We start from the raw sequence: 24,638 nt of genomic DNA, 5'->3' as shown, positions 1-24,638 counted from the left end.
ATTCCCGGGATGGCAAGACTGACATATGAAGAAAGACTGGATCGACTAGGCTTATATTCACTGGAATTTAGAAGAATGAGAGGGGATCTCATAGAATCATATAAAATTCTGATAGGATTGGACAGGTTAGATGCAGGAAGAATATTACCAATGTTGGGGGGAAGTCCAGAACCAGGGGTCACAGTCTAAGGATAAGGGGTAAGCCATTTGGGACCGAGATGAGGAGAAACTTCTTCATTCAGAGAATTGTGAACCTGTGGAATTCTCTACCACAGAAAGTTGTTGAGGCCAGTTCATTAGGTATATTCAAAAGGGAGTTAGATGTGGCCCTTACGGTTAAAAGGATCAAGGGGTATGAAGAGAAAGCAGGATTGGAGTACTGAAGTTGCATGATCAACCATGATCATATTGAATGGTGGTGCAGGCTCGAAGGGCCGAATGGCCTACTCCTGCACCTATATTCTATGTTCCTATGAATTGTTATATATGCTTTGATCTTGGATTGTTCAAAACTACCTTTACTGAAAAAACATTGAAAAAAAATTTTTTTTTGCAACTATGTAGTCAGTTAAAATGTTGGTATTAATGTGACACAGAACTCTATGGCCATTGTAGCTTTGTCACAACTCCATAATTCTCTATGTGATCGTCATTCTTTTTTGATACCATCTTACTTTCCAAAGGCTGGTCTGAAACAGGCTCCTTCTAATGAATAGGAAGATTGCACTAACTGACACAATTTTTGAGTTGAATTTAGATGCTTCCAGTGCATTTTTAATTTAGACCCATTTTGAACGTCTATAGTTAATCCACAAACAGAGTACTCTTTACTTTGAATTACTAGGCTTCAGTGAAACACGATGAATGAGAATCAATCAGCATTCAAAATCCTGTCAGGATATTCAACACTTAAAAAGCATAGCTGATCTGCCAGTTGGGATTTGGTGAACTCAGCACCTCTCGTTTGGGGCTTTGCAATTCATATCAAAGAGTAATAATTCCAATAATCCCGGTCCACCAAGCCACAGCTGCAAGTGTACGTGCAACAGAAAGCATGAGCCAAAAGCATTGCTCCCCACCAAACCGGTCTGTGACTGATCATGATTTTTACTGTATTTTACAAGATCAATAGATGATTTTTCCTGTATATTACCCAAAACTGTGGCCCTGACTCCAATAGTATAGTGAACAATGATAATGCAACATAAATTCTCATAAACACTAGAGAGCCTTCAATGGATCAACATTTTTGTATTATACTTTATATATGTATAATAAATATTTAGATATATAGATAGATAGATATAGATGTATATATATATATATATATATAAATAATATATATATAATAACACAATTATAATAACTAATACTTGGGAAGAAACTCAAGCAGGATTTAAGGGCTGTATAAGTTGCTTGAGCTTCATTTTTGCTACTTCTGATGCCATCCAAGACCTCCCCCCTTGTTTTGTTCTTTATAAAGTGTGGTTGTTGATTGTAATTGCAACAAAATCTTTCTATATTCGGTTTTGTAATTCAATTCTGGTCTTCCTCTATTTTGTTATTTTCTGATTGAAAAACTGCACATCAAATAATTTAACCTCCTCGATGTCAAGCCGTTCTTGTTTTCATGTCTAAATCTGCTAAACTTTTACCAGTGCAATAACACTGAAATAGTATTTCAAGTAACTTGATGACCTTGAGAGAAATGAAAATTGAAAAATAAAAATAAATACAAGCTTCATTTTGAATTTTACTGAAGAAATAATGGCAAAAGCCATCAGCTGGTAGCAGAAAATATTTCAAGGATATACTCAAGTTTGCAACGATGAACAGTCCAGATATTGAGCAAGTCATATTATTCTGTTTTTGGTGACTCGATTATTACATATGCCCACAGGCACTTGAATTACATTCTTACATTTGTGTATTTTTTAACCCTCATAGTGTGTGATTACCATCTATACTAGTTTTAAATATATGTTATTGTTTATTTATCTAAATAAAAATAATTACAGTAGTAAAGCCATTCCAATATCAGTATTGCGATTGTTTTTTTACAACATTTCAAACTGATGTTCACCACAAAAAGGCAGTTTCCATATGGTTACAGATTTCCTTGGAATTGAAATTTGCAGCCTTATGGGTACCATGAACAGATTATCTTTTTGCGATTGAGTTATGCACCAGAGATGCTTTCCTTGCATTTCTGTGCACATCAAAATGCTAACTATCAGAAACTACCAAAATCAAACTATCAGAGTACCTTCAGGCTAAAACTAATAACAGATTTATTTGCAAGCAAATTTAAACAGAAGTAGAATTTAATATAGAAGTAGAGTGATAGCACACAATGCTGAAAAAGGCCAAATACCTTAACATTTATTTTCAGTGGCCTTTGACAGAGTCTTTGATGGAACAATGGCCTGGAATTCCCGGCCTCTCCAGTTCCGTGCTGAGTGTGAACGGATCCAGGAAGGCATCGCAAAAGCTGGTTTTCAGGGCATAATGTGCATGCACTGAAAACTGGCTTTTCCGATCTGTCAAGCTGGAGCTTGACAGATCCTCTGCATCTCAGGAGCCAGGACATTTGCAAGGGCAAGATTGTGGTATTGATCCATATCTTGGCCAGCGGATGTCCTGGAAACTCTTGCTCCTAATAAAAGCAGGCGCATAGCCTACTTTTACAGGAATAAGAGTTTAAAACACGCAAAAACATAATCAAATAAAATTTTTAAACACATTTTATTATTAAAAACTCTGCCCACTAAGATGTTTATTTTAAACCATAATTAAAAAAACGTTTTAAAAAATTGGAAAAATATTGTTTTTTTATAAGACATAAATAACTTTAATTTAAATTAATGTTATATATGTGGTATATTTTTGCTATTTATTATTTGTATTTTGGGTGTTGGGAGGGTGTTTCTCAATCATAATAACGGGAACTCCAATTAACGGAGTTCTCATTATTATGAATGAGAAAATACTCATCATCATCATCATAGGCAGTCCCTCGAAATGAGGATGACTTACTTCCACGCCAAAAAAGGATGAGTTCACAGGTGTTTCAATGAAGGACCTAATATTCTAGGTCCTGAACTACATCCTGAAGGGTGGAAGATGCCTGCGCTTGGATTTTTTTAACGTGTGGTGGCCGTTGCACACCAGCCACCACACAGGCTTGACAGAGCTAGGCCTTGGTCCAGTGGCAAGGGTTATCCAAGATGACAGGAGACCTGCTCTGCTGCATGGACCTAGTGTGCACACATATCACAGTGTGGGCTGGCCCGTGCTGCCCCTGGATTCCTGGCCCCGAATTCACACCTCGCCTGGGCCCCAATCACATCCCTCCACAGTTTCTCGCTGCTCCTGCTGTATCTGCCCACGCTCCAATCACCGACCTGGGCCTTGATGACGTCACTCTTCGCTGTCGTCACCCTCTTGCACCAGCTCGCACTGCTGCCTGAAGTGGCACGCCTCCCCGCTGCTCCCAAGGCCGCCGCACCTCTGTTCCTATTATGGGCCCGACTTGCCACTGTTCTCACACAGTTGGCGCCTCCACGCTGCTGTACTGTACGAAAATACTGTACCTGGATTGGCTGCCCAGAGCCATGTGACTGCAGCTCCAATTTACACACATCCTGATGTGCATGCGCTCCGAGGCCTCAGGACTGGGATCTCTAGTGGGCGCAGCAGAAACAGGTAAGTGCGCATCTTTTTTAACTTTTCAGTCGATCGCCCTCGGGAAATAGCTGACCGGGATTTCTAGGCCATTATGTGAGCAAAGAATCCACGGAGCCCCTTTTAGATACCACACATGGAGCAGGCAAAGCAAAACAAGCAAGTGAGGACTCCTGTACTGCTGGCCTATTTGTCTTTCTACTGTTTAATGTTGAAATAGGCTTAATTGAAGATCACATGGATACTTCTCAATGGTCAGGTAATTAAGTATATAATCATTTAGAAACATAGAAACATAGAAAATAGGTGCAGGAGTCGGCCATTCGGCCCTTCGGACTGCACTGCCATTTAATGAGTTCACGGCTGAACATGCAACTTCAGTACCCTATTCCTGCTTTCTCGCCATACCCCTTGATCCCCCTAGTAGTAAGGACTACATCTAATTCCTTTTTGAATATATGTAGTGAATTGGCCTCAACAACTTTCTGTGGTAGAGAATTCCACAGGTTCACCACTCTCTGGGTGAAGAAGTTTCTCCTCATCTCGATCTTAAATGGCTTACCCCTTATCCTAAGACTGTGACCCCTGGTTCTGGACTTCCCCAACATTGGGAACATTCTTCCTGCATCTAACCTGTCCAACCCCGTCAGAATTTTAAACGTTTCTATGAGGTCCCCTCTCATTCTTCTGAACTCCAGTGAATACAAGCCCAGTTGATCCAGTCTTTCTTGATATGTCAGTCCTGCCATCCCGGGAATCAGTCTGGTGAACCTTCGCTGCACTCCCTCAATAGCAAGAATGTCCTTCCTCAAGTTAGGAGACCAAAACTGTACACAATACTCCAGGTGTGGCCTCACCAAGGCCCTGTACAACTGTAGTAACACCTCCCTGCCCCTGTACTCAAATTCCCTCGCTATGAAGGCCAACATGCCATTTGCCTTCTTAACCGCCTGCTGTACCTGCATGCCAACCTTCAATGACTGATGTACCATGACACCCAGGTCTTGTTGCACCTCCCCTTTTCCTAATCTGTCACAATTCAGATAATAGTCAGTTTCTCTGTTTTTACAACCAAAGTTGATAATCTCACATTTATCCACATTATACTTCATCTGCCATGCATTTGCCCACTCACCTAACCTATCCAAGTCACTCTGCAGACTCATAGCATCCTCCTCGCAGCTCACACTGCCACCCAACTTAGTGTCATCCGCAAATTTGGAGATACTACATTTAATCCCCTCGTCTAAATCATTAATGTACAATGTAAACAGCTGGGGCCCCAGCACAGAACCTTGCGGTACCCCACTAGTCACTGCCTGCCATTCTGAAAAGTACCCATTTACTCCTACTCTTTGCTTCCTGTCTGCCAACCAGTTCTCAATCCACGTCAGCACACTACCCGCAATCCCATGTGCTTTAACTTTGCACATTAGTCTCTTGTGTGGGACCTTGTCGAAAGCCTTCAGAAAGTCCAAATACACCACATCAACTGGTTCTCCCTTGTTCACTCTACTGGAAACATCCTCAAAAAATTCCAGAAGATTTGTCAAGCATGATTTCCCTTTCACAAATCCATGCTGACTTGGACCTATCATGTCACCTCTTTCCAAATGCGCTGCTATGACATCCTTAATAATTGATTTGATTGATTGATTGTAACACTTAAAAAAGATAAGGGATGAACAGCAGTCTTTTGACATCTGATGGTTCATTTCGTGTTGAAACCTGACCACAGCAGAAAACAGTCTTCATGCCTGATTCAATATTACAGATAAACTACACATTGCCATTCAAAAGACCAGTGGTTTTGATTATCACGTAGAAGCCAAGCTTTTGCTGCTTGGTTGATTTGTATATCAAACAGCCTGCTTGTAGATTTTGGACAGCTCATCTCTCAATATCCCCAGGACAGTTTTATGTATTGGTTGCTTTCGCCTCCAAAATCCATGTTCATCTTCCCTGGAACTGCATGTTGAAATCCAGCCAATCAGGTTTCTGCCACAGTACCGAAACGTCTCTCATCAAAGCCATAAATGGCATCCTATGTGAGTGTGACTGTGGTAAACTACCTCTCCTGTGCTTCTTGATCTGTCTGCAGCCTTTGACATGGTTCATCATACCATCCTCCTCCAATGCCTCTCCTCTGTTATCCAGCTGGGTGGAACTGCACTCGCCTGGCTCTATTTTTATCTATCCAGTCTTAGTCAGGGAATCACCTGCAATGGCTTCTCTTCCCGATCCCGATCCTTTACTTCTGGTGTCGCCCAAGGATCTATGTTGCCCCTCGGCTGCAAACACAGTGTTGGGTTCTACATGTAAGCTGATGACACCCAGCTCTAACTCAGCACCACCTCTCTCAACCACTCCTCTGTCTTTCAATTGTCTGATTGCTTGTCCGACATCCAGTACTGGATGAGCAGAAATTTACTCCAACTAAATATTGGGAAAACCAAAGCCATTGTCTTTGGTCCTCACCACAAACTCCATTCCCTAGCCACTAACTCGATCCCTCTCCCTGGCAACTGTCTGAGGCTGAACCACAGTGTCAAATGTCTTTTCTCATAATGCTCCTGTAAAGTGCCTTGGGACATTTCACTACATTAAATGCACTATATAAACATAAGTTATGTTTTGGTGTCTGACCATACAGCGTCGCCATCAATAAAACTGCCAATTTCCACCTCCGTAGCATCACCTGACTCCATTCTTGGCTTTGCTCATTCACTGTTCAAACCCTTATCCATGACTTTGTTACCTCTAGACTTGACTATTCCAATGCTCTCCTGGTCAGCCTCCCTCCATAAACTTGTACCAAGTCCCATTCACCCATCAACATCATCATCATCATCATAGGCAATCCCTCGGAATCAAGGAAGACTTGTTTCCACTCTTACCATGAGTTCTTAGGTGGTTGAGCAGTCCAATACAAGAGCCATAGACTCTGTCACAGGTAGGACAGATAGTCATTGAGGGAAGGGGTGGGTGGGACTGGTTTGCCACATGCTCTTTCTGCTGCCTGCGCTTGATTTCTGCATGCTTTCGGCGATGACACTCGAGGTGCTCAGCGCTCTCCCGGATGCACTTCCTCCATTTAGGGCGATCATCTTTGGCCAGGGACTCCCAGGTGTCGGTGGGGATGTCGCACTTTATCAGGGAGGCTTTGAGGGTGTCCTTGTAACTCTTCCGCTGCCCACCTTTGGCTCGTTTGTTGTGAAGGAGATCCGAGTAGAGCACTTGCTTTGGGAGTCTCGTGTCTGGCATGCGAACTATGTGGCCTGCCCAGCGGAGCTGATCAAGTGTGATCAGTGCTTCAATGCTGGGGATGTTGGCCTGGTCAAGGATGCTAATGTTGGTGCGTCTGTCCTCGCAGGGGATTTGTAGGATCTTCCGGAGACATCGTTGGTGGTATTTCTCCAGCGACTTGAGCTGTCTACTGTACATGGTTCATGTCTCTGAGCCATATAGGAGGGCAGGTATTACTACAGCCCTGTAGACCATGAGCTTGGTGGCAGTTTTGATGGCCTGGTCTTCAAACACTCTTTTCCTCAGGTGGCCGAAGGTTGCATTGGCACACTGGAGGCGGTGTTGGATCTCATTGTCAATGTCTGCTCTTGTTGATTGGAGGCTCCCGAGATATGGGAAGTGGTCCATGTTGTCCAAGGCCGCATCGTGGATCTTGATGACTGGGGGACAGTGCTGTGCAGTGACGACATGCTGATGGAAGACCTTTGTCTTACTGATGTTTAGTGTAAGGCCCATGCTTTTGTACGGCTCAGTAAATACGTCGACTATGTCCTGGAGTTCAGCCTCTGTATGTGCGCAGATGCCTACTGTAGCACGACGACAGAGGTTGGGGTGGTCTTGGACCTGGCTTGGAGACGACGAAGGTTGAACAGGTTCCCACTGGTTCTGTAGTTTAGTTCCACTTCAGTGGGGAGCTTGTTGACTGTGAGGTGGAGCATGGCGGCGAGGAACATTGAGACGAGAATTGGCGTGATGACGCAGCCCTGCTTGACCCCAGTCTGAACGTGGATTGGCTCTGTGATGGATCAATTGGTAAGGATCACGGCCTGCATGTTGTCATGGAGCAGGCGGAGGATGGTGACGAACATTTTGGGGCATCCGAAACAGAGGAGGACGCTCCATAGACCCTCGCAGTTGGCAGTGTCAAAAGCCTCTGTAAGGTCGAAGAAGGCCATGTATTGGGGCTGGCGCTGTTCTCTGCATTTTTCCTGTAGCTGTCACGCTGCAAAAATCATGTTGGTTGTGCCCCGTGTGGGAAGAAATCCGCACTGTGAATCTGAGAGGAGCTCCTCGGCCACAGGAAGAAGACGGTTGAGGAGTACTCTAGCGACTTACCGGCTGCTCAAACCCTTATTCATGACTTTGTTACCTCTAGACCTGACTATTCCAATGCGCTCCTGGTCGGCCTCCCACCATCCGCCCTCCATAAACTTAAGGTCAACCAATTCTGCTGCAAGTATCCGAACTTGCACCAAGTCCCATTCACCCATCACCACAGTGCTCGCTGACCTACATTAGCTTCTAGTTAAGAAATGCCTCGATTTTAAAATTTGCATCCTTGTTTTCAAATCTTTCCATGGCCTCACTCATTCCTAGCTCTGTAACCTTCGCCAGCCCTACAACTCTCCGAAATATCTCGCTCCTCCAGTTCTGGTCTCTTGTGCATCCCTGATTTTAATCGCTCCACCATACTTTAAGCTACCTAGGCTCAAAGCTCTGGAATCCCCTCCCTAAACCTCTCCGCCTCTCTATCTCTTTTTCTTCCTTGAAGACACTCCTTACAACCTACCTCTTTGACCAAGTTTTTTGTCATCTGCCCTAATGTCTCCTTATGTGGATTGGTATTTTTTTTTTAATTATAATGCTCCTGCGAAGCGCCTTGGGACATTTTACTAGGTTGAAGGAGCTACATAAATGCAAGTTCTTGCTGTTGTTAAGAAGCCAAAAACTGTAAGAAAAACATTATCAGAACATATGGGCAGGATGGATAAGAGTTCTGTACTCAAGTGCACGTAGTATAAGGAATTAAACAAGCTTCAAAGAAGCACAAATTCAGCTTCAAGGGTATAATGTGGCAGCTATTACTGAGACTTGACGACAAGCTGGATATGACATGGGAGCTAACTATATCAGGCTATAAGATTTTTTTTAGAAAGGACAGGGAAATTGCGAAAGGAGGAGTCGCAATATTGATTTAAATAAAAACACTATTACAGCACTTGAATAAGGGATAGCAGCAAAGGTGATCAGGCAGTGGAAGCACTTTGGGTAGAATTAAGAATCAACAAACGATGCAAGACTCTGGTGGGATCTGTCTTCAGACCACCTGACAGTAATGATATAGCAGTGGGGTGCATAAATAGAGAGATAACAGAAGCATGTAGTACAAGCAAAATGGTTACAATGGGAGATTTGAATTTAATATCCTTTGATAGGGGAATCCAGAACAAGAGGACATTATTTTACAATTAGAGCAAGGACATTCATAGAAAACACAGAAACATAGAAAATAGGTGCAGGAGCAGGCAATTTGGCCCTTCAAGCCTGCACCGCGATTCAATAAAATCATGGCTGATCATTCCCTCAGTACCCCTTTCCTGCTTTCTCTCCATACCCCTTGATCTCTTTAGCCGTAAAGGCCATATCTAAATCCCTCTTGAAAATATCCAGTGAACTGGCATCAACAACTCTCTGCGGCAGGGAATTCCACAGGTTAACAACTCTCTGAGTGAAGAAGTTTCTCCTCATCTCAGTCCTAAATGGTCTACCCCTTATCCTAAGACTATGTCCCCTGGTTCTGGACTCCCCCAACATCGGGAACATTCTTCCCACATCTAATCTGTCCAGTCCCGTCAGAATCTTAGATGTTTCTATGAGATCCCTTCTCATCCTTCTAAACTCCAGTGACTAAAGGCCCAGTTGATCCATTCTCTCCTCATGTGACTGTCCAGCCATCCCTGGAATCAGTCTGGTGAACCTTCGCTGAACTCCCTCAATAGCAAGAACGTCCTTCCTCAGATTAGGAGACCAAAACTGAACACAATATTTCAGGTGAGGCCTCACTAAGGCCCTGTACAACTGCAGTAAGACCTCCCTGCTCCTATATTCAAATCTTCTTGCTATGAAGGCCACATACCATTTGCCTTCTTCACCGCCTGCTGTACCTGCATGCCAACGTTCAATGACTGATGTACCATGACACCCAGGACTCGTTGCACCTCCCCTTTTCCAAATCTGCCGTCATTCAGATAATATTTTGCCTTTGTGTTTTTGCCCCCAAAATGGATAACCTCACATTTATCCATATTATACTGCATCTGCCATGCATTTGCCCGCTCACCCATCTTGTCCAAGTCACCCTGCAACCTCTTAGCGTCCTCCTCACAGCTCACACTGCCACCCAGTTTAGTGTCATCTGCAAACTTGGAGATATTACACTCAATTCCTTCATCTAAATCGTTAATGTATATCATAAAGAGCTGGGGTCCCAGCACTGAGCCCTGCAGCACTCCACTAGTCACTGCCTGCCATTCTGAAAAGGATCCATTTATCCCGACTCTCTGCTTCATGTCTGCCAACCAGTTCTCTATCCACGTCAGTACATTACCCCCAATACCATGCGCTTTGATTTTGCACATCAATCTCTTGTGCAGGGCCTTGTCAAAAGCCTTTCGAAAGTCCAAATACACACATCCACTGGTTCTCCCTTGTCCACTCTCCTAGTTACATCCTCAAAAAATTCCAGAAGATTTGTCAAGCATGATTTCCTTTTCATAAATCCATGCTGACTTGGTCCGATCCTGTCACTGCTTTCCAAATGCGCTGCTATTTCATCCTTAATGATTTATTCCAACATTTTCCCCACTACTGATGTCAGGCTAACCTGTCGTTAATTACCCGTTTTCTCTCTCCCTCCTTTTTTAAAAAGTGGTGTTACCTTAGCTAACCTCCAGTCCATAGGAACTGATCCCGAGTCGATAGACTATTGGAAAATAATCACCAATGCATCCACTATTTCTCGGGCCACTTCCTTAAGTACTCTGGGATGCAGACGATCAGACTATTCTGGAGTGAAATCAGGAAGTACTTCTCCACACAAAATATAGTCGTAATCTGGAACTCTTTCCACCAAAAAGACTGCAGTTGCTGGGTGAATTGAAGATTTCAAGACCAAGATCAGTAGATTTTTGTTCGGTATGGGTATCAAAGGGTATGGGTCAAATGGGGTGAGGTGCAGTTGAGCTATGATCCAATTGACTGGCCAAATAGGCTCGAAGCGCTGAATGGACTACTCCTGTTGCTATGGTCTTTTATGCATAACATCGAGAAAATGTATTTTCGACATACTGTATTCAAAAATGTCTTCCACATATATGGGAATTTCCTTGTAAAATAGTACAATATAAAGTCAAAACACTAGAAAATGATTATATGCCCAGTTATCATATTGATATATTGTTGTCTTGGCATAATGCTTCTCAAAAACCATTATCTGAACAATGATTGTCACTACCACTGCTGAGTGTCTCCCATAAGCTTTTGCTGAATACAGATTATAGCATACAAGTATTCTGTTAACACAGAGTTTATATGTATTACACAGATATGCTATCTAGTTACTGGTTTTAGAACTCATCCTTGCAATGCTTTCATTGACTAACAATGAATACAAAAGGACATAAGTGAGGCACCTTGTCTTAGGTAAAATGGCTTTTGCATGCACGCAGTAGATTTGACTGTGATGCAATCCCCGCCCCTCACCCACCACATAATCAAACTTGGGGCCGAGATTTTCCCGGGGGTCAGTGGGTGCAATCGGTGGTGGGTGGGGACCCTGCTGTCACGCGCCTTTCCCGATGTCAGCTCTGTCAGCGCTGAGCAGACCAGACACGCAGATGAGGGGGACCCAATTCAGGTAATTAAGATCTTGTTTAGAGATCATTATGAATACATTTGAGCTCACATTTTGATTTTAGATGCTCGCCCACAGGGTCCACGCTGGTCATGGATCACGTCTGTCAAGCCGAGACAGGTGGTCAATGGCCATTGAATCAGGTATTGAGTTGATAGCTTGAAATGTACAGTAAAAGCTCCCACCTTACAGAAATATCTTCCCTCAGCCACAAGCTCTTCCTCAATGCATTTCCACAACAGATTTATCATGCTGCAACCCTTTACACAAGTCCTCAGTCAGTCTCACCTCATTACCTCTCAGCATTGACAGATCACTTCTGTCATCTCGACTTCACCTGTGATCTATTCCATCAGCATGTGTGCCCTTTATACTCTTTCACCTTGGTCCTCAGAATCGCACTATGATCATCCCCAACATCAGCAGCACAAGGCACACCAGCAGCACCAACAACAACACCAACCTACTTCACAATCACCTGATGCTGCACAGGACACATGGCATAAGCACCCAACCACATTGCTGCCCGGGATACCAGAGATGCTCTCACCATGGCCAGATTTACTTCACTTGACGCTGTACATCCTGGCTGCCAGGATAGTACCACTCCACAGTAACACCATAAAGCATTGTTACAATGCCCAAGCCATTCCTTTCATACTCATCACCATTGCAGGGGTACCGTTACGTCTCACCATTCACTACAATGGACTAAGCCTCTTCCAAAGGTGCACAAAGATCTGTCCAACAATGCAATGTATTGAAAATAAAGGTTTCAATATTTGACACCACATTAACAGAAACTTTACATGAACATTGGATAAAATATCCAAGTGCCTACTCTTGTATGTTGTTAGTTGGTATGATTGCACTAGGATGAGGGTGAGTGTGAGGAGTGGCTACTGAGATGGGGATGTGATAATATAGATAGAGAGGGATGGGTGGAGGTGCAAGGTAAGTTGGTGTGAGTAAGGGTGTACAGGAGTCAGGTTAGGAAGGCAGAGTGATGAGGATGTGATGATGGCACAGCAAGATAAGGTTGAGTGTGGCTTTGTAATAATGTTTTGTGATCTACTGAGATCATTGAAATCTTTGTGGCACTGCACCCACGACCTCCTGATCACATCCCTGGTCATGCCCTCCTTTGCAATGTGCAATCAGGCTGCATTGATCTCCTGGGGAGGTTCCTTCTACCCATGCTATGGGAAAGGGAGCGGGTGCTGGGGGTGACTGCAGAATGGACCAGAGTGCTGTGGAGGGAGTGGTCCCTTCGGAATGCTGAGAGGAGAGGGGAGGGGAAGATGTGATTGGTGGTGGGATCACGCTGGAACTGGTGGAAATGGTGGAGGGTGATCCGTTGAATGTGGAGGCTGGTGGGGTGAAAGGTGAGGACAAAGGGAACCCTGTCATGATTCTGAGAGGGAGGAGAAGGGGTGAGAGCAGAGGTGCGGGAAATAGGCTGGACACGGTCGAGGGCCATGTTAGCCATGGCAGAGGGGAATCTGCGGTTGAGGAGAAAGGAAGACATGTCAGAGGCACTAGTGTGGACGGTGGCGTCATCGAAGATGGAGAAACTGGGAGAATCGAATGGAGTCCTTACAGGATGCGGGGTGGGAGGAAGTGTAGTCCATCATCACAGGCAGTCCCTCGGAATCGAGGAAGACTTGCTTCCACTCTTAACATGAATTTTTAGGTGGCTGTACAGTCCAATACGTGAACCACAGTCTCTGTCACAGGTGGGACAGATAGTCATTGAGGGAAGGGATGGATGGGACTGGTTTGCCGCACACTCTTTCCGCTGCCTGCACTTGATTTCTGCATGCTCTTGGAGATGAGAATCAAGGCGCCCATGCCCTCCTGGATGCACTTCCTCCACTTAGGGCGGTCTTTGGCCAAGGACTCCCAGATGTCAGTGGGGATGTTGCACTTTATCAGGGAGGCTTTGAGGATATCCTTGTAATGTTTCCTCTGCCCACCTTTGGCTCGTTTGAAACATAAGAACATAGAAACATAGAAACATAGAAACATAGAAACATAGAAACATAGAAAATAGGTGCAGTAACCAGCCATTCAGTCCTTCGTGCCTGTACCACCATTTAATATGATCATGGCTGATCATGCAACCTCAGTACCCCACCCCTGCCTTCTCTCCATACCCACTGATCCCTTTAACCATAAGGGCTACATCTAACTCCCTTTTGAATATGTCCAACGATCTGGACTCAACAACTTTGTGTGGCAGAGAATTCACCAGGTTCACAACTCTCTGGGTGAAAAAGTTTCTCCTCATCTCGGTCCTATATGGCTTCGCCCTTATTTCTTTAGACTACGGCCCCTAGTTCTGAACTTCCCCAACATCGAGAATATTCTTCCTGCATCTAACCTGTCCGGTTCCATCAGAATTTTATGTTTTTATGAGATCCCCTCTCATTCTTCTAAATTCCAGTGAGTATAAGCCTAGTTGATCTAGTCTGTCCTCATATGTCAGTCCTGCCATCCCGGGAATCAGTCTGGTGAACCTTTGCTGCACTCCCTCAATAGCAAGCACGTCCTTCCTCAGATTAGGAGACCAAAACTGTACACAATACTCAAGGTGTGGTCTCACCATGGCCCTGTACAACTGCAGTAAGACCTCCATGCTTCTATACTCAAATCCCCTCGCTATGAAGGCCAGCATGCCATTTGCTTTCTTTACTGCCGGCTGTACCTGCATGCCTACCTTCAATGACTGATGTACCATGACACCCAGGTCTCGTTGCACCTCCCCTTTTACTAATCTGTCACCATTCAAATAATAATCTGCCTTCCTGTTTTTGCCACCAAAGTAGATAACCTCATATTTATCCACATTATACTACATCTGCCATGCATTTGCCCATTCACCTAACCTGTCCAATTACCCCAGCAGCCTCTTAGCATACTCCTTGCAGCTCGCACTGCCACCCAGCTTACTGTCATCTGCAAACATGGAGATATTACACTCAATTCCTTCGTCTAAATCATTAATGTGTATTGTAAATAGCTGGGGTCCCAGCACTGAGCCCTGTGGCACCCCACTAGTCACTGCCTGTCATTCTGAAAAGGACCTGTTTATTCCCACTCTTTGCTTCCTGTCTGCCAACCAGTTCTCTATCCACGTCAATACATTACCCCCAATACCATGCGCCTTAATTTTGCACACGAATCTCTTGTGTGGGATCTTGTCAAAAGCCTTTTGAAAGTCCAAATACACCACATCCATAGTCCTCCCTTATCCACTCTACTAGTTACATCCTCATAAAACTCTAGAAGATTTGTCAAGCATGATTTCCCTTTTATAAATCCATGCTGACTTGGACCGATCCTGTCACTGCTTTCCAAATGCGCTGCTATTACACACAAAAATTTGTGTGAAGGAGTTCTGAGTAGAGCGCTTACTTTGGGAGTCTCGGTGTCTGGCATGCGAACTATGTGGCCTGCCCAGCGGAGCTGATCAAGTGTGGTGAGTGCTTCAATGCTGGGGATGTTGGCCTGGACCAGGATGCTAATGTTGGTGCGTCTGTCCTCCCAGGGGATTTTTCCGATCTTGCGGAGACATTGTTGCTGTTATTTCTCCAGTGACTTGAGGTGTCTGCTGTACATGGTCCATGTTTCTGAGCCATACAGGAGGGCGAGTATTACTACAGCCCTATAGACCATGAGCTTGATGACAGTTTTGAGGGTCTGGTCTTCAAACACTCTTTTCCTCAGCCTGCCGAAGGCTGCACTGGCGCACTGGAAGTGGTGTTGGATCTCATCTTCAATGCATGCTCTTGTTGATAGGACGCTCCTGAGATAAGGGAAGTGTAGTCCAGGTAGCTGTGGGAGTCAGTGGGCTTATAGTGAATGTTTGTCAATTGTCCATCCCCAGAAATGAAGACAGAGAAGTCAAGGAAGGGAAGGGAAGAGTTGGAGATGGACCATGTGAAGGTGAGGGTAGGGTGGAAATTAGAAGGAAAAAGGAATGAAAGTTTCTAGTTCAGGGCAAGAGCAGGATACGGCACCGATACAGTCATCAAGGTACTAGAAAAAGAGGTGAGGCAGGGGACCCGAGTAGGATTGGAACAAAGAATGTTCCACATATCCCATGAAAAGGCAGGCATAGCTAGGACCGTGAGGGTTCCCATAGCAACACTTTTAATTTGGAGGAAATGAGTGGAGTTAAAGGAGAAGTTGTTCAATGTGAGAACAAGTTTAGCCAGGGGAGGAAGGTCGTGATAGATGGGGACTGGTTTGGCCTCTGCTCGAGGAAGAAGAGGAGTGCCCTCAGGCCAGCCTGGTGGGGGATGGAAGTGTCGAGGGATTGGACGTCCATGGTGAAAGGGAGATGATGGGGGCCAAGAAACTGGTAACTTGTTAAAGTGGCGAAGGGTGTCGGAGGAGTCGCGGATGTAGGTGGAAGAGAGTGGACAAGGGGAGAAAAATTAGAGTTGAGATAGGAAGAATTAAGTTTCTTGGGGCAAGAACAAGCTGAAACAATGGGTCTACCACTGCAGTCCTGTTTGTGGATCTTGGGATGGAGGGAGAAGCGGGATGTGCGGGGTTGGGGAACTATGAGGTTGGTGGCTGAGGAGGAAAGATCTCCAGAGGAGATGAGGTCAGTGAGAGTCTGGGAAATGACGGCTTGATTTTCAGTCGTGGGGTCATGGTCCAGGGGAGGAGGTATCAGAGAGTTGACGATCAGCCTCTGCAAGGTAGAGGTCAGTTCGCCAAACAGCATCAGCGCCACCCTTGTCAGCAGGTTTAATGACAAAGTTGGGGTTGGATCTGAGAGAACTGAGTGCTGCAAGTTCAGAGGGAAATTCATTTTACTCAGCGGGCTGGAGCGGGTAGTTGGGCCGGGACCTGCCACCGACGTCACCCACCGAGGTTAGCAAAATCCCGAACAATGTAACTAAAAGATATTAACTAAAATATAGAAATCACTCAGCTGACTACATTATATTAACCAGATTATTTTATGAATCCTTCATTGATAAAGATCATTTGTGGACGCCAGTAAAGGCGATTCATAACTTTCATCCTTTTATTCATAATCTGGTCATGGAACCCATATAACACCTTGAATACACACTTCTTTTTACAAAAAGTTTTAGAAATCTGGAAATCTTGATCAATTTTCTATCAGTAATTCATGATCATATTATATTTATATATATATATATATATACACATATTAAAAAAGAAATCCTCTTACATTCTGAATATTATAAAACTGTGCTCAGTTTTAGTTATCACGGCAGAATGTAGACACATTTGGAAAGGGTACAGGGAAGAGCAATGCGGCTGATTCGAAGTGTAAAGGGAATGGGGGAGAAATTCTGGAGTGTCCATTTGGGGTGCTAACTTATAAAAGTTTGAAAAATTAGTGCCAGGTGATAATGTTTTCAAACTTTAAAAAAATTCGGTGCTTGTGCTCGAGGAAGGAAGTGGAGCACTAAATAAATGCTCCACTTTCTTCCTGGTGATCCAAGAGGCATCAGTTAGCTGTGCAACACTGCCATGTTGGAAGGTTCCTTGCCTCCCTTAAAGGGAAGAGCCATTGCTGCGGGCTCTGCAAATGAAAACTTGCCTTCTCCTTGACGGCAGCAGGAATCTGGCCCGATCAGCCCGATGCACTGCGGTAAAAGTGCCGGGCTGATCAATTGCAGGCAACACATGGAAAAAATAAATCAGAGGATTAAAATGTTTTTTCACTTACCTTGGACACCCCAAACGCCCGACCATCCCATGAACGCATCCTGCAGCTGCTGGTGTTTTCGCTCGCCGATGCTGCAGAGGGTGGAAAGCAAGTTCGACACCGGGGCGATGCGCACGGTGATGGTGTCACGATCTCCAGGTGAAGGAGATCGGGGCGCAACGCCGTACCCCCGCCGCAAACCTCCTGCCAATCTTTTCACCCCACCTGGTCGGTAAATTGTTAGCAACCCCCCCCCCCCCGCCCGGCCACCCCGGAGAACCCGGGTGCTAAGGAGGTTAATTTCTCGGCCAATGAGTTATGAGCAAAGATTAGAGAATGCTAAACACGACAATCTACATAACATGTAGAAGCATCTTCATCAAACTATATAATTAATTTTATAGATAAAGCATTATTCAAGATTTTTACTTCAATGTAACCTAGGGAATTAGGATCAGAGGTCACAGATGGGAATTAGTGAAAAGTAAATTAAAAATCTATCAAAGAATTTAGTTACTCAAAGAATGATGAATGCTGCAATACTTGGCAGAATAGTAGATACAAATACATCGGAGCTGGTTAAGGTACCATTGCAGGATGTGATTGGACAGTTAGGAAATTAGAAAGATAAGATGCAGTGGTCTGAATTTTCTTATGTTTCAAGCAATTTTATTTTGCAAACTTCTGAAAAATAAGCATGATCATCTCTGTATCCTTTCATTCCACCCTATGTTAAGATGAAGGTGACAGCTTGGTTTCAATATTATACTTACACATCAAATGAAACATGTTACCATCTAGTTATTAAACGTAGACATGCTGTAAACATTATATATTAAAAGTAATCTTTCACCCTTGGCAAAATGGGAGATTATGAGGTCTATATTCTCTTCTCAACATAATGATAGCCATGTGTACTTCTGTAATCTTGTACAATACACAAGCAATAGCTGTATGCCCTCGAAACCTTCAAGAAACCCGAGTCGGAGAGATTTCCATCTCCCCATGGCCCCCGTCTCGCTCCGGCAAGGACAACTTTGACTTTAGAATGAGAAGGGAGTTATGATGCTATTTCTTATGCTATGTTGGTAAGTCACAGCACAGATACACAAACTCGAGTAACCTAGGAAGGAAACCTCTTTGATTTTATTGGAGCACTGACAGACATACGAGAGGTATAAAATGAATAGCATTGCTTAATCCTGCATGAGCTGGTTGCACACAGTTCACAATAAAGCTGTGAACGCAGTATTTTCAATATTGCTGTTGATATAATTTTGCATCCTTTTTTCAAAATCATAGAAATTAAATAACAACGGCATGTTAGGAGGAGCGTTTGGTCATAGGGATATCGTCATCAAGAGCAATGCATTGTTTTCCATTTTCCCAGAAGGTCAGTGTATGTCATGCTTTCACGATTGCTAAAAAAAAAATCTCCTTCCTTTTCCACTGTTCCCCGAAGATGACATTTCAAGGTGGGGCATGCTTCCAAAGGTACCAGCTGTTCTCCATTATTTTTTCCAGGTAGTCATTCTTCATGTCGCTGCCTACATGATTCTTGGTGAGCTGCCCAACTATGGGAGATGTCACAGTTTACCCGCTCTCCACAAGTACTTTCCAGCAGGACTCACTGGATAATGCTCAGCAGTGCAAAACCTGGCTGATGTTTTCCCTCTTTATCCCAGAGATCAGGTAGCTCAGCACAGATAAGGGGTCACACCTGGTGTCTTTGTAACTCCGTTCCATACTGAGAACACATTTACCCAATGAGCCACCTGGGAACTGAAGAAAATGCTGGATGACTGTGATTGTCTCTCCTCATTTTAGTTTCTTCAGCAAAACGGATAGATTTCAATCCGAAAATTTAGCTCATTTGGTACATTTAAAATTTCTCATTAAACCATTTGCATCCAATTTATTTAGCAATTGCACTTCTTTTCAGGTCCCAAAAATATTCCGTACAGGCTACAACCTGTTATTACCAAATGTTCAACTGTCAACTTTGATTGAGTCAGCTTCTAAATCAAGACCCAACCATCATTATTGTTCACTCATACTAAGTGACGTCCACTAAATTCTAATTACCCTAATCGTATTAGTTAAGCCAATAAAACGTTTTAAAATTAAACATTCACCACACGTTAAATTAAATATGCACATAAAAATTAAATATATTCTGGAAAACTCCAACCACACCAAGACAAATTAACCATTGTCAAATAAGAGAAATCATGCTAGTATTGCTGTGATTTAAAAATCCTAAATATACTCAGCTTATTTTCCATGCTGGGTCACGGAAAAAACTGTAATAATATTTAATTTTAAGCAACCATAAATATTGCAGCCAGTTTTATCAAGATTGAAAGTTTACTTACATTGATCAAGTGACTCGTCTGAATCATCAGGACAGTCTGGTTCACCATCGCATAGCCAGTTCAGCGAGATGCAGGTCATCTGGTCATAGCAGAGAAATTCAGCTGGCCCACATGTTTTGTGTTCTACAAATCAAAACAAAAAAGCTATTAATAACAGAATAATCCAGGTGCCTAATTCAGTGTGTAATGTGTGTGTCTGTGAGTATGCTCACAGTTTTGTAGAGCTGTTGCTGGGCCGACGTCTGGCGCACGGCCAATGCCATCGAGTCGCTAAAAACAGCGCTGGGCCCTGACTCCGTTAGGTGTGTCGAGGAGGTTCAAGCATGTGGGGAGATCCCGCCCGAACTGACCCCCGTCCGGACGGAATTCCTCATCGGCGCCAAGCCCCGAAACCTCCCTCGGGAGCCGGCACCATACAACTTGAGCCTCCTTGGGGAAATGCCCTCCGAGCCTTTCAGTTCGACATGGAGGGGATTCCTGTACAGGCTGCTTTTGCACACTCTTGACGTTGCCATCCTCGTCTGCCATCCGGACACACCATGGCACACCATCTTGCCGTCCAGAGGAAGCGGGGGTCCCCAATGGAGTGCACTCTATGCGGGAGTCCTCCCTCTATTTATTGGGGACTTGGCCTGGAGGGTGTTGCATGTAGTCCCATGCAATAAGTTTTTAAGTCGGTTCACGGGCTCCCAGGCCGCCTGCAATTTTTGCGGCCTAGAGGAGTCCATATTCCACTGTTTTATTGAATGTGCGAGGTTGCAGCCCCTGTTCCAATATTTGAAGGGGCTGCTCCTCAAATTCTGTTTGCACTTCAGTCCCACACTCCTGATCTTTGGGCACCCTGTGCGGAGGGCAGTGGGCATGTCGGAAGGCCTCCTCGTAGGACTGCTTCTGGGCATGGCCAAAGGGGCCATCAGCCCGACTGCCTGCCTCTCTTCCGCGGTTAGAACTGAGCCAGGGTGTCCCTGGAGATGGAGCACACGGTGTCCACTGGTACACTCGCGGCCTTCCGCGTGAGGTGGGCGCCGGAGGGACTGGAGTGCATCATCACCCCCGCAACCAAATTTTAATTTGAACTTTTAGTGTCTAAAATTTAATTTGTTTAAGTTTGTCGGTTTTAGTGCCCCCCCCCCTTTTAGTCAGGAGGCACTTGTATAATTTGTGTTCTTATTGCCCCCCCCCAAAAAAAAACCCCAAAAAACAAGGGGACACTTGAAAAGTTTTTGGAATGTGCCCCCCCCCCCCCCCCCCCCCCCGTTTAATCAGGGGGCACTTGAGTGTTAGTTTACAACAAAATAATTGTTGAGCTGTTGCATTGTGAGTGGCTTAACTAGTCACGTGATGTACACAAGACTCAACAAAACCCCAGTCAGTTGGGTCCAGGTCATCCACGATGAGGTATGCAGTTGTGAGCCTTGTAGATGGCAATGTGTAGTGTGCTTTGTTAATAAACCAACTAGTTCTTAATAACAATGTGTTGCTATGAATTCTTAAGCAAAGAACCCATGAAGCAAATACATTACACAGTGGCTCAGCAATATATCTACCTTCCATTTTATTCATCTTAGCTTTCAAGCTTATTGTTTTCTTTTAAAACAGGGTCAGATTATCCAATTACGTGACCCCAAAAAGTATAGGTTTAGCCAAGCATGCACATCCTGCTTATTTGAACATTTGTATTGCAGCTTTGGCAGAATATAAACTGCGTTCTCAAATTCTGACAATCCAGCAGCTTGAACACATATGAAATATATTAGGCCAGTCAACTATTTGAAATTGCTGCAGAACATCAAAATCAGTCTTGCTTCTTTTGGGTTTAAAAATAGAAAAAAAGAGCAAAATATAAAGTCATTGACGAGTGCAAAGTCTGCACATAGAAATCAACTTGTAAGCTTTCTAGGAAAACTTTTGAAACCAATATTGTTCAAATTAATAGTAAGAATTTGAGACTATATCATGAGAGCACAACTTTGTGGTTTCACTTCCAATATGAGGGCCCATATTTTCCTCAAGACTAATTGTGAAGAAACTTTCATTTGCATAAACTGGTGAGCAAATCTACAATTGGAGCCAAGTTTCGGTTTCCAGCTCTGCTCTGTGAATTCCTCCCAGACATGACCTGCTCAGGGGTGGAATAACTAAAAACAAAGCACTGAAAGCAACAGTCAACAAGTTAAGACCTTGTTATGTATATGTGATAGTGAACTGATGGGGACAGCATGTTGAATTCCACCCTGCACAAGGTGTAAGAATTTTCTGTTGCTAGATTACTGTGAGAAAGTATACCCAATTTGCAAAAGCATTTGCACAAAGCTGTTTAAACAGCACACACAGTTCAAGACAGTTAAATGAATTGATTTTGCAAAGTAATTTTATTCACGTAACAGCTCTATACTTTTATCTGTTTGAACCATTGTATCGAGTTTGGCAAGAAACCAACAATAGAATGAAAATTGGATTGCAATTACAGTACTGTAAAAACAGGCACATAGTTGTCATGGATAACTGAAAATGTATTTATATCATTTGCTTATACAGGTTGAACCTGCCCTATCTGGCACCCTCGGGAACTGGCCTGTGCCGAAGAAGAGACTTTATCGGACATGGGGAGGTCACGTGTTATCAGGGGAGCAGCGCCAGACAAACCATTTTTACATTGGTGTCAATCATTGGTTAAAAACAGACCATGTCTTCATTTCTGTGCGATAGTGGCCAAATACACACATTATTCTGTATATTGTGTAATTTTTACAACTTTCATGAACTCTGATTGCTGGCCTGATTCCCCGATCCACCGCCACCCCCATGATCTCTCTGCCGCACTCTCAGCCCCAAGCCTGCCAGCCCCGATATCCCCGCCAGACTCCCTACTCCGTGATCTCTTCCAATGCATTGGGTTTTCCAGTTTAGTGCCGATGAAAGCAAAGTGCTGGAAAGATTGCTGGTACAGGTCAGCAAAGTTACAATTATCTGCATGTTTTGGATGTTCCCTGGGGGTCGGGGATATTGGGGCTGGCTGGCTGGGGACGGGGGGCTGGGAGTGAGGCAGCGAGGAAGGCCGTGGGGGTGGGGGGGAGTGGCGGTGTGGAATCATCGGCAGTGGAAGACATCACCAGCACTGGTTATTTTTTCTCATTGCTCATCTGTTTCTCAGGAAGTAAAAAAAAATTGCAGAGTTGGACTGCCGGTCTGGCAAAGTTTGCAGCGGAGTGGAGCGGTCAGGGATATCGGGGTTGGCAGGCTGGGGTCTGGGGGCTGGGAGTGTGGCAGCGAGGAAAGTCACGGGGGCTGGGGGATCGGGGGCGTGGAAGAGATCGCGGAGTCGGGAGTCCGGCAGAGTTTGCAGTGGAGCGGTCGGGGATTTCGGGGCTGGCTGGCTGGAGGCTGGGAGTGCGGCAGAGAGATCGTGGGGGCGGTGGATCACGGGGTCAGGCCAGTGATTGCGGGAATCGGCAGCGATGAAGGACTTCAATTTGTCGGAGGACCCGGCCGTGTTCTGCGCATGCGTCCCCCAGTGGCGGGAATGATGCCGAACGAGGGGTGGTGCCGGATAAGAGAGTCCTAGAGAAGTCCAACCTGGACACAATGCAATGCAGCACAACAAATCGTTTGGAAAAGACTCAACTTTGTTTTGATGGACCTTTAAAATCAGATTGCATCGAGCAATAATTTAACAGTTAATCATTTAAAAAACAGCTCAGCAATTAATGCTTTCCTTTTCGCTGGAGAAACCAGATGAACTGTGTTCTCTAGCTTCTTGAATACTCAAAATGCTTCCAATAATGGAGAATCACATTCCAAGTAATATTTCAATTTAACCAAACACTCAATTATTTCAATTTTTAATGGGCACAGGCATATCCTTTAAATCGACAGCACTATTGTCCTAACATATGGAGATTTCACCAGCCCCAACAGATTCAATCATTTCAGCATCGCTTTGCTCCCCAAAACACTTAAGTCTGTCGTCATTTCCAACACGCTCCTCAAATTGATCCCGAGATAGAGACTGTGGTGCTTAAATAGTTCGAGCACAGGAGCTTCCATACTCTCATCTTGGTCAGGTCCATGCTCTGAAACAGTTTTTGCTATTGTCTCTGGGTGTACTTCTCTCCATGCTTGCGTCATCATATGTATGGCACCCAAAATTGTCACCGGTTTGGATAATCCGTTCGCCGATGCAGCACTCTCGCTATCAAATGCTGTGAATATTCAGATGTGCATCTGTTTCCCTGCAAAGGCTTTTAAAATTCCCAATTGTGATCTGATCTAGGAACATAGGAACAGGAGTATACCATTCAGCCCCTTTAGCCTGAGGGAGATGAAAAAACAATTACAGATGTGAGTCTTGCACTAATGAGGTACTATGGAAGGGTTATGTTAGCAGGTAGAGATCTGGCATTCCATACAATGAGATTATGCTGATCTGTATCTCAACTCCATCTACCTGCCTTGGCTCAATATCGTTTTATACCCTTTCCAGCAAAATCTCAGATTTAAAATTATTAATTGAGCTAACATCTACTGCTTTTTGTGGGAGAGAGTTCTACACTTCTACCACCCTTTGCGTGAAGAAATTTTTCCTAACTTCTCTCCTGAATGCCCTGACTCTGATTTCAAGGTTATGTCTTCTTGTCCTAGACTCGACTCCCAGCAGAAAAAAAGTTTATCTCTATCAATTCCTCTCAAAATCCTATAAACCTCAATCAAATTGCCTCTTAACATTCTATATTTCACAGCATACAAGTCTAGTTTATGTAATCTCTCCTCATAATCTAATCCTTGGTGCCCTGATAACAATCTGATGCATCTCCTTCCAAGGCCAATATGTCCTTTCTAAGGTGCAGTGCCCAGAACTGTATACAGTACTCCAGTGATCTAAGCAGGGCATTGTATAGCTGTAGCAAAACTTTCTCCCCTATATATTCGAATCTAGAGGCTC

At 44.2% G+C, this 24,638-nt stretch overlaps 1 protein-coding gene across 1 annotated transcript in view; it reads right to left on the bottom strand.

Moving 5' to 3' along the window:
• The window catches only part of LOC139253819 (low-density lipoprotein receptor-related protein 1-like), a 2,398,725-nt gene that overhangs the window by 2,300,671 nt on the left and 73,416 nt on the right, over positions 1–24,638 (bottom strand). The window contains exon 3 of the mRNA XM_070873585.1: positions 19,697–19,819. Coding sequence (XP_070729686.1) covers positions 19,697–19,819 — 123 coding nt within the window. The remainder of the gene's footprint in view (positions 1–19,696; positions 19,820–24,638) is intronic.

Source organism: Pristiophorus japonicus, chromosome 3 (assembly GCF_044704955.1).
Source record: "Pristiophorus japonicus isolate sPriJap1 chromosome 3, sPriJap1.hap1, whole genome shotgun sequence".
In the NCBI taxonomy this organism is placed as follows: domain Eukaryota; kingdom Metazoa; phylum Chordata; class Chondrichthyes; family Pristiophoridae; genus Pristiophorus; species Pristiophorus japonicus.
The sequence above is the reverse complement of the archived record's forward strand: the minus strand, read 5'-3'. Positions and strand labels throughout refer to the sequence as shown.